The sequence below is a fragment of the Fulmarus glacialis genome, unplaced genomic scaffold (genome assembly GCF_000690835.1).
Source record: "Fulmarus glacialis isolate BGI_N327 unplaced genomic scaffold, ASM69083v1 scaffold23036, whole genome shotgun sequence".
NCBI lineage: Eukaryota > Metazoa > Chordata > Aves > Procellariiformes > Procellariidae > Fulmarus > Fulmarus glacialis.
The window spans coordinates 21,936-32,716 of NW_009217802.1; the positions used below are offsets into that span (position 1 = coordinate 21,936).

Sequence of the window (10,781 nt, forward strand, 5' to 3'; positions counted from 1 at the left end):
TGAGGCAAAAGACTACCTGTTCCAGAAAAAGCTAAATGAAAAGAATGCCACCCAAAAGAAATTAAATGTTCGGTCTTAAACAAGCACCATAAACCCAGCAATGGGCTAGATTGCCTGAGATATCAGCACAAAAATATTGTTCAGCAAATTATTCTTGGCACAAACAACAAGATTGGTAAATGCCCTGGGAGAAGGAAACACCCTGATGGTGACACCCACTGTCAAAAGTATAAATAGAGAGAGCTGGGGATGAAAATTTGCAGTCTTGAATCTTATCAGGCTGTGCACCTAAATTTGGGATTGTGGTTAGGCTCTTACCTGCTGTCACTATGAGCTGTGGCACTAAGTCTTCGACTAGTACCACTAGAATTAGCAGTGGAGGTGGTGGTATTGGTGGATGTAGTGGTGGAGGTGGTGGAGGGGGTAGCAGCTCTGGAGTACGTAAATCTGGTGGATACTCCTCAGTGTCCACGAGAAAATACACTTCTTCTGGAGGAAGTGGAGGCTTTTCTGGGAGAAGCTTTGGTGGAGGAGCTTCCAGGAACACCTATGGAGGGGGCTTCAGCAGTGGCAGTTGTGGAAGGATTAGCCGCAGTAGCTATGGTGGGAGAATGAGTGGTGGTAGTTATGGTGGTAGTTATGGAGGAGGAATGGGCTGTGGAAGTATGGGAGGAGGATTTGGATCAGGTGGGGGTGGTTTTGGGGGAATGGGAGGTGGTTATGGAGCTGGCCTCGGTGGAGGTAGTTTTGGCGGTGGTGGATATAGTGGAGGTGGATTTAGTGGCTTTGGGGGTAGTGGTGGATTTGGTGGTGGCAGCTTTGGTGGTGGTGGCTATGGTGGAGGTAGTTTTGGTGGAGCGGGGTTTGGTGAAGATGCTGGCTTGCTCTCCACAAATGAAAAGCTGACCATGCAGAACCTTAACGATCGCCTGGCTTCTTACTTGGATAACGTGCGACGCTTGGAGGATGAAAATAGTCAACTTGAACAACTGATCAGGGAGTGGTATAAAAATCAAGGTCCCACTAGTACCAGGGACTACAGCCAATATTACAGAACAATTGAAGAACTGCAAAACCAGGTATGGTGTAATTTGACTAACTTTGAACATATCCTTATTAGAACGGCACTTGCCTCCTGCAGCACAATATCCCTATTTGGGGCAATATATTCCCTCCTTTGTTTTAGCCAGGAAGCAAACTGGTGTGGTGACAAAGCCTGACTACCAGTTTTTCTCTGCTGTGGGTGATACGTGTATTCTGTCACACTTGTATTTGGCGCAGATAGCATTGTTTGGTGCAATGACAGATCATTACTAGTGCACCCATTATGGGGTCTGTCCAGTGTTCCCTTCAACACTGTGCTCTTGCTTGTTTGTTCCTCACTCTCTTGAACAGGAGATACAATCATTGTTTGCTTATGTTGTGCTACTAGTGGCCATATTAATTGCATCTTTTTGTGAATATACAGAATGAGCCAACATGTGCATTTAGTCTAATTTTAGCTCTCAGCCATTTAATAGTCCCATATCTCCTACATTAATATGGCTGTTGTCAAATGCAATGGTAATTATGTTTTCCCACTGTTTTTGGAATATGAGGAGTTTATTTAGTTATTCTTTCCAACAAGGTATTACGCTTTTAATGGATATTTGTAAAGCAAAATTGACAGCACAGGCACTTTGTTTTAACTGGAATCAATAAACTCTTCTCTCTATATATAGCTCCTGCAGCACCAGTCAGGCTTGATGTTACCCTAAAGATATTCTGAAATGTGTCTGCATAGGTATTTCTTCCCTCTATCTGTGTGTCAGGCTGAAAAGACAACTGGCCGAATAACATCTGCCCTCTCCCTTTCAGATTGTTGGTGCAAATGTGGACCTCAACAAGATCCTTCTTGACATTGACAACACCAGAATGACTGTGGATGATTTCAGATTGAAGTGAGTCTTTCCCTTCCTGTCTCATTCCATCTTGCCTCCCTTTACCCCCCATGAGTTCATATTGTCAGTTAATCTTTGTAGATGCTATAGCCTCTTGGCTCCAATGACAGAATATGTAACAGTTGGGAAAAGCATTCTGAGAATGATTTTGTTAGTCTTTCATTATTATTTTTCTCCAGACAAGTTATTGAAGAGTCCCATTTAAAGGACTACATTTTAAGTTTCTGCATCCTTACTGTAGATTTATAAGCATAATCCTCATCATATAAATCTCATGAGAGAAATTCTACTGAAATCAAACAAGCCTAGTGCATGGAAAGAGAATTAGGTCCTTTCTTTTAAGAATTGAGCAATGGGATTAAAGACCAAAGATGTACTGTTGGGAACTGTTCATAATCAAGATAACAAAGAAAGAGGTCTGGCAGCACTTTTACTATCTTTCTTGTCTGTCGTTTAGGTATGAAACTGAATGTACCCTCCACCAGAGTGTGGCAAGTGATATTAATGGATTACGCCCACTTTTGGATCAACTGACTCTAGCCAGATCTGACTTGGAGACACAGTTTGAATCCCTAAAAGAGGAATTGATCTATCTCAAGAAGAACCATGAAGAGGTAAGTTTCTCCGCACTTTAAAATAATAACTAACGAAACTCAACACTCAGAGGATTTCCTGCAGATTTCTTCCACTAGCAATAACCAGATTTTGGCTGCTGGCTTTGATCATCCAACTTGACACAATTTGGCTTTGGTTTTCAGGAGTATGTAGCATCCACAGCTGCCTGCAACTGATGTAAAAAGACACCTAGGTCAACATGTGGCAAAATGAGATCAGGAAAATGAATGGCTTTCAGTACAAAGTATAATTTTGTTGATGAACTCATGGAATGAAAATTGGATAGAATACATGGAAGAGTCAAAAGAAAATATTTATACTATCTGCAATGATTTTTCCCATTGAGAAGAAAAATACGTAAAAGGATTTTCACAAAGAGCGCACTGCATAGAATTCTTTATGACCCTGAGGAGAAAATGTCAGGGTCAATGTGTATGTGGTACCTGGCTATTGTTCACTGTAAAGTTTGGCTTAGGAGTGGCAGAATTGTTCCCTTTCATGAAAAGGGCAGATGAGGCCCCCTTTGCAGGAGCGATGGCTGTGTGAGGGTTTGTGTGCCTTTCTTTTCCTTTATTTGAAAGATGACATTTCTCCTTACCTTTACTCTTTGAGAACCTGGTGGGATTTTTTGTGGGTTTTTTTTCAGGAAATGAAAGGACTGCAAACACAATCTGGTGGTGATGTCAATGTGGAGGTCAATGCTACTCCTGGCATTAATTTGATGGAAAAATTAAATGAAATGCGTTGTGAATACGAACGGCTTATTGAGAACAACCGGAAAGAGGTGGAAAGCTGGTATGAAACCAAGGTAAAGCACAGGGTTTTTTCAGTTACTAAATCTTTCACAAAGAACTGGACCTATTTACATCCAGCAGAGGAAAGGCAACTTATCATGTATTGTTTAAGGGACATTAACTTTAAATGACTTTAAGCAGTTTACTGTAACTAGTCAGTTCTGGAGTGTTAAGGTTATGTGGTGAAGCATGTAGAATCTGTGTTCCAGTAGCAAAGTGCATTACACAGAGTGAGTTAGCAGAGTGGCATGTGGGAAATACACATAGTCAGTCTACATTACATCCTTCTTCATTCTTATTAATTGCTTTCTCAATGCTTTTCTGATAACCCCACAATGTTTTCTTATTATCAAAAATGCCTCAATTTTGTATGTGAATTTTTCAGATGGAAGAAGTTAATCAACAAGTCCACTCAAGTGGCCAGGAGATACAATCAAGCAACCAACAGATCTCTGAGCTGAGACGTGAATATCAAAGCCTGGAAATAGAGCTGCAGTCGCAAATCAGCATGGTAAGTAAAGGTATTTGTTTCTGCTTCACCTGTGACACAGGCTGTATGTGTCGTGTCACTAGAATGAAAGAATGGTTACACCTAGAAAGTACTCCTGTAGAGTACTGGGATCTGTAGGGAATGGGATACTGGATTACTTATCTTCAAAGATATGCTTTTTTCTGGTTTGTGAAGGTGTCTAATTTTTCCACAAAAATGAGTTAAACTTGCCACATTCCTATAAACACTGTATTTTGTTTACCATTTGCAGGTAGACTCTTTGCAATCCAACTTGGAAGACACAGAACGTCGTTACAACATGCAGCTGCAGCAGATCCAGGGTATGATCGGCCCCTTGGAGGAGGAGCTGGCCAGCATCCGCTGTGAGATGGAGAGTCAGAATGAAGAGTACAAGATGCTCCTGGGCATCAAGACCCGCCTGGAACAGGAGATTGCTCAGTACCGGACACTGCTTGAGGAAGGACAGCAAGACCTTGTGTATGTAAACTGACAAAAGAACACAGCATTTATGTGAAACCCAGAGTTGCTAGATTAGTCACAAAGACAGGAAATTAACAGTCTAGATTTGCAAAACAGATTTTGTACTGAAATGAGGCTAATTCAGCTATCTTGACCAATTGCCTCCCAGGTTTGAGGTACTACACATTTCTTGACAAATCTGTTCAGAATATAAATCATATGAGGAAAAATTAACACAGAAATTGAACTACTGATTTGGGGCTGGACAGGGAAACCCACGTACAGAGCTTTACCTTTACCCTGGTTCCAGAAAAGGCCAGGAACTGAACAGACAGAAGTCACCTTGGAAAAGACTGTAAGCAGAAAAATGACCATAGTTTTCCAAACCTTCATGAAAGTCTCAGTGTGCAATTCTCTGAAAGTTCAAGCTACTTCGGTTTCCCTTATGCAGAGAGCCTGCTTCTGCTTGTAAGCGGTGCCTGAAAGAACAGCTAAAGCTTCATTTTCTGCCTTTCCAATTTGGAGCACAGTGACACCATACACTGATAAAGCAGCAATGCTAAATCTTTCAAGAAATATCTGAGCAGAATGTGGGAAAAGCAAAAACTCTTGTATTCAAGCTGAAATTGAAAGGGAGGTTGATTTTTGGCACTGCATCAGTTGTCTTGCTGATCTGTGCTAGGTTCTAAAAAGGAGAAGTACAGACCAGAGAAGTGCAGGCTTCCGTGCAGTATCTGTAGATAGATTTCCTTCTAGGATCAAAAATGTATTTGACTAACTTTTTTTCTCCTTCTTTCTCTCTCTTTGCAGAATGCCAGCAGGAGGCATGGGAGGAGGCATGGGAGGAGGCATGGGAGGTGGCATGGGAGGTGGTAGAATAGGAGGTGGTGGCTATTCTTCTGGAGGAGGAAGAGGAGGAGGAGGTAGCAGCATGAGTGGTGGATATGGAGGTGGTAGTGGCATTTCCTCCAGCAGCGGAATGGGAGGAGGAATGGGAGGAGGAAGTTGTGGAGGAGGAATGGGAGGAGGAAGTGGAGGAATAGGAGGGGGAAGCGGCGGTGGATGCAGTAGTGTTGTTGGAGGAGGAGGAAGGGTCTCAGGAGGCGTCAGCGGTTCCCACTCCTACTCTTCATCTTCCCAGTCTCAGTCCTGCAGGAGTGGTGGTGAAAGCCAAGGTGAGAATTGTTGTATGGTCACACTGTTCTCTCAGTTCCACCCTTCCTGATTTATACACTGTAACCACATACTCTTCCGGAGGTAAACAGTACCAAGGATAAACTAAAATTTCTGGAAAGTGTTAGATTTACTTTTATTAAAAATTCTTTCCTATTTGTGTGCAAAGGATCAACTCCACTTAAGAAACACACATTCAATTTCTATTCAATTTTGTGGGTGACATCAGCTAATCATGTAGCTAAACCCTCAGCTGTTTTTCTTCATCTCTCTCATTCTTTGCAGAACCTCATAAATATCACTGCTTTTGTACCATGCTGAAGTTTTCCTTTATGCTTTTGGAATGCTCATGGTCACCTATCACATAATCAAGCTTCTTTTCTGTCTGGTAAATACTGGTGCCTCAGAGATTCAGTGCCAGTACTGAAGAAATTAATGCTTTCTTTATTTCTAAACAGGGTATGGAAGAAAATCTTTTGACTAAGAAAATACATTGAGGATCCTACAGTGCAAGACCTTTCAAACAGAAATTGTCCCAAATCCTCTACATTCCCCATGCTCCCTTGGAAAGACAGATGCTCTTAACAGTTCCTCAACATTGCTGATGCCGTCTATCCAAAAAGGCCCATCAGAGCTACTCAGATGGGCCACCTGCCCACCTGCCATGCATGCTATGCGCTTCTGCTGCCCGGAATGCTCTGTGGCTTCAACCATTGGCACTTGAGCTACTTGCTTTACAGATTCAACCTGTTTGTTATTTAGGTTGTTCTGTTTCAGGAAAATGTTGCTAATAAAACTTCATTTCTGTCTGATGCAACCAGAATCCTGTGTGTAGGTTTTCTTCCATTTCTTAAAAAGAGAATACAAAGCCATGCCAACACACGCCTCCAGGTAGAAAAGTTGATGATACATTATAATCGTTGATAATGAAATTTAGAGTTAAAGCATAATTTCTGAGCATTCAGGGCAGATCATAATCTACTTGGAGCATCCTGTGCTGTGCCTTTGGTTTTTAGTAACGTGCCAGATACTCTTGTGGAGCTGAGCTCTAAGTCTCAATAGCAGTTGAATATCAGCCCAGAACAGACTGCAGAATCTGAGCACTGTATGAATGCTAATAAAGTTGGCATCAAATGAGTGCCGACCCAGGCCTGCCACAAAGAAACATGAATGATTACAGAACCATGATTGTAAAATGAAAGGAATGATTCCATTTGTGATTCACAAAAATTTATCTGACACTCATCAGTTTAAACTGGAAATGCACAAACTAGGGATCTGTTTTTGAACAGAGAAGAAAAAGAAGTTAAAAGGAAATATAATTTACAGGATCTTTACAAAGTTCTCCTCCATAAAATGTTCATACTAACAGCAATGTTTGCCTTCTACTTGTGACAAATGAAGTACCTGTGAAAGTACCTGGAATGTTTACTTTTGGATATAGGAAGATCTGTATTGTGAAGAAAATTAACATCAACTCTTTCAGACACATCCAACTGTTACTTAAAAACATTCCTGACTACAGTTTGCAAAATATTCGATTGCTTGGCTGCTGCAACAGCTCGGAGCAACTCAACAAACAAATAATCAGAAAGCACTCTCTTGTTATTAGCTATCTTTTGGGAGCATTTGCTTCTGTCCAGCTTTTTTATATGCTTTTTTATAGTCATAGAAATAGTCAAAGAAATCATAGTACAGCTTTCTCCAGTGATTGGGACAACTTTGTTCATGAAAACAAACAGTAGCTTGTTTCATTGCAGCCCATCCCCATGGATAAAACCCATTTCCAGAGATGTAGCTGAAAAAAAAAACTTTGCCTTCTGGAGACTAACAAATTCAGAGATCGAAGGAAATGAAATGTATTATCCTAAGCCTTTCAAAGCAGTCTCTTGTGTATGTTTGAGGAATCTCAGGAATTTCTGCATGGTATTTTGGAAGAGAGAGAGCTGCCAAAGTAGGCAGATCATAAACCACAGCTTCTGAATTCCTCAGACTCATTTGAAAGTCTTAGTCCATTGTACAGCTACTACCTAGACAACACAGAACAGACGTCAACTATAGGCTGTGCAGCTCACAAGTAAACCCAGCAGTGGAAAACCTGGAAAGGGACATAAAATACTAGTGCCTGCCCAGCATGCCAGTCTCCCTGTAGCTGCCCCCTGAGGCAGGTTCAGCTCACACAGCTGTTTGCAGAAGGCTCCATCCTAACCCCGGGCAAGTCAGGATGGCTTGGTGAAGCTAAGTTTTTAAAAAAGGCACACAGCGGTCCAAGCTCCAAAGGCCAGCAGAGTATCCCAGGCAAACAAGGGGCCAAAATTACCCTGAGGCTGCACAAGTGAAGGGTGTATTTCACTCGTACGTGAACTTGCAGGCTTAACTGCTGATGCAGGGCTGTGTGCTCGGGGAGTGGCCTCTAGTGGTGAATAAACAGTCAAAGAAAATGTGGTTTGTGTGGAAGAGGAGCTAGCACCATTTGTTTAAAGGTAAAACAGGTCGGCGCACAAGGGTGTGGATCGAGAGAATTAATGCAAAATTAATTTCCAGAAATACAGGTCACATTGCCATATGAACTTTCTCAACACTTGGAAACCATTCAGGGAAATAGAAATACTTGACCTACACCAAACCGAAGTCTGCATTTGTTTGTGTTGTGCTTGCATGAACTAGGTTTTGCAGACTTGTTAAACAGAATTTGTGCTACACAAATACTTCCAGTGACACACAACAGGAAGAATGAGATTCTAGTAATGCTGATTTTTATTTCTTTGTTTTAGATACTTGGACTGCACACATCATCTAGAAAGACATGTGATGTTCATAGTAAATGGTATGTGGATTATTTCAAAGTAATCAACTGTGCTTATGCCAGAGCCCTCTAGAAGGTACTATATTGTTACCTCTTGCGCCTTATACATTACAACTACCTCCACAAATGTCAACCTACACTTTAAATTAACCTTTAAAGAGTATTTATTTTTCTGTCTTGTAATTACCTTGCTGCCCAACAGGCACTAAGTGCTACACATATGATGAAGTTCAGGAGGGGTTAAAATAGGCAGCACCTAGAAAAAGACCCAGTTTGAGGGAATGAAGGATTTTCAGGAGAAAGTCACTGGTGTGGCTAAGGAAATTAAAAGAAGGTATGAGAGGGGAATAAGGAATCTCACTGTATTTTGAACAAAGACTGAGGAAAACCCTGTGGATCTAGACAGTGAGAATGTTTGGATGAATGGAATACAGTTGGGGTCTTCCATGGAGAACTATGAAATCTGGGGATATGTCCCCCTGAAGGTTATGGCCACAGAGATGATTCTCCATTCAATATACAGAAGATCAAAATGAAGAACATCATTAATCCACTGTATCAGTCTAGGGCACATGGACACCCTGGGCTGTATTTTGAGTGCTGTAACTTTGGTGACCCTGTCTCAAAAATAACACAATAGAGCTGGAAAAGATTCAGGGAATGCTGGAAAAGGTATAGAAAAAACTTCTGTATGTGCAGTAGATAGTATCCTAGAGTGTTTCAGCCTCAGAAGGTGGCACATCATGACCAAGGATATGACAGCATTCTCTCTAAACACAGCAGTATGCAAAATCACGACTGACATGAAGGTGTTTCTAATTAAAGTTAGTTGACAAAAAGCTGGTAAGTCATAATTTTGTAGATTTTTTCATTATTCATTTTCACTTTAAGTTCAAAATTTTGTTTCTCTCTTAAGGAGTATTTCCCACATATTGAAGTCCCTTTCCTTCTGGAGTCAGAGCTAACACCTCTAGGTTCTTTGGAAGTCACTGGCAGTACCTACAAGGACATGCCTTTAGGCAGCTGAATTCAAGCTCTGGGATTCAGCACCTCAAGTTTATATCTCATCGCATATTAAGCCTCCAAAGAGTAAGCACTTCTGCAGATAGCAGATAACATTCTAGTGGTAAGAGTTCACACCCCTCCCCTTCCAATTCAACAATATTTTGTTGACAAGCCTTTCTATATAATTCTTACAACAAAAGAAGAAAATTAGATACGCGGATATACAAAAGCCTATTGTAAAATCATAAACCTATTAAAAAACCCCAAAACAGAAGACTCTTCAAGAATATGGCTTCACCCAGGGTGAAGTAGTTGTTTTTTTCAAGTAGTTGGTTCTCAGAGGCATGGTGGGAGCAGGAATCTTGTTTGCAAGCAGTTTCCTTGGCGCCTGTGCCGCTCCGGGAGACAGGCAGGTAGGAGTGCTGTTTCACGGCGTGTTTGAGAAGCTGAATGGCAGCAGCCACATGCCAAGAGCAAAGCACAATCGAAAGGTGCTCCTGTTCAGGACTTCAGCCCCAGCTCTTTTTACATCCATGGGGCGCATACAGGCACACTGTCTTCAAACTCAAACAATCCTACTCCCTCCTCTGATGCGTACCTTCACATGTAAGGTGACTCAATCCCTTCTCGTTCTTCTTTTGCTGATTTTAATGAGTTTATTTCTTCTTCTGTAATATGGAATCTTTTCCTAAAATACTTCTAGGTTGAATTCATCCTCCCTCACTGTGGATAAGCTGATTTTGAGTTGGTAATTCACAGGAGGTTCCACCAGCTCCTTGTGCTTCCTTTGTACCAGCCAAATGACTCTTCTGTAGGAGTCATAGTGCCAATATTTAATGCACAGCTGGAAAACGGAGAATTTGTTTCTCTTCAAGGCTTTTCTCAGTTTCATAGAAGCTTGATTAGTAAAAATGGAAAAAGGAACTCACTGAATATCCCATATTGCATAGGCAGTGGAAAAAAATACAAATTGTTTCTTACTTTGTCTTTCATGTTGCAAGATATTCTCTCACCATTGGCAAACGCAATTCACTGCAACGAGTTCAGATAATGATTATATTTTTTTCAGATCTAATCTTTGGCACTGTATCTTTTCATCAAACTTTTTTTTTTTACTCCATTATATAATTCAAGGACATATTCTGAGAAATGGCTATTTTTAATACGATTACGAAAACATGAAATATCAGAAATTTCTCCTCTCAATTTCCTCTGAGTCCATCTAAAACAGCTAAAATAAAATTGATGGCTATTGGTAGGAAAAGATTTAATATGTTTTCCCTTGCAAAATACTACTTTTGTGGCTGTCACCCAGTTTTCTTCAACAAGAAAAAATGACTGAAATCACTATCCTGCATTTTCAAAAGAAGTTAAATACCAGCAGGACCTTCCTCAATACAAGCAGTGACAACAGAGTAAAAAATTCAGTGTAAAGTTCTGTTCTATAACAGACATGGGAATGCAGTTTTAAAAATTAA

The 10,781-nt window shown here is 40.9% G+C and overlaps 1 protein-coding gene across 1 annotated transcript; it reads left to right on the forward strand.

The window, feature by feature from the left end:
• The first annotated feature begins 329 nt into the window (after positions 1-329).
• Positions 330-5,976, forward strand: LOC104078263 (keratin, type I cytoskeletal 13-like). The gene is made up of 8 exons (XM_009579826.1): positions 330-1,079; positions 1,858-1,940; positions 2,398-2,554; positions 3,202-3,363; positions 3,735-3,860; positions 4,111-4,337; positions 5,130-5,494; positions 5,951-5,976. The coding sequence occupies exons 1-8, from the start codon at positions 330-332 to the stop codon at positions 5,974-5,976; spliced, it is 1,896 nt and encodes a 631-aa protein (XP_009578121.1).
• The last annotated feature ends 4,805 nt before the right edge of the window (positions 5,977-10,781 follow it).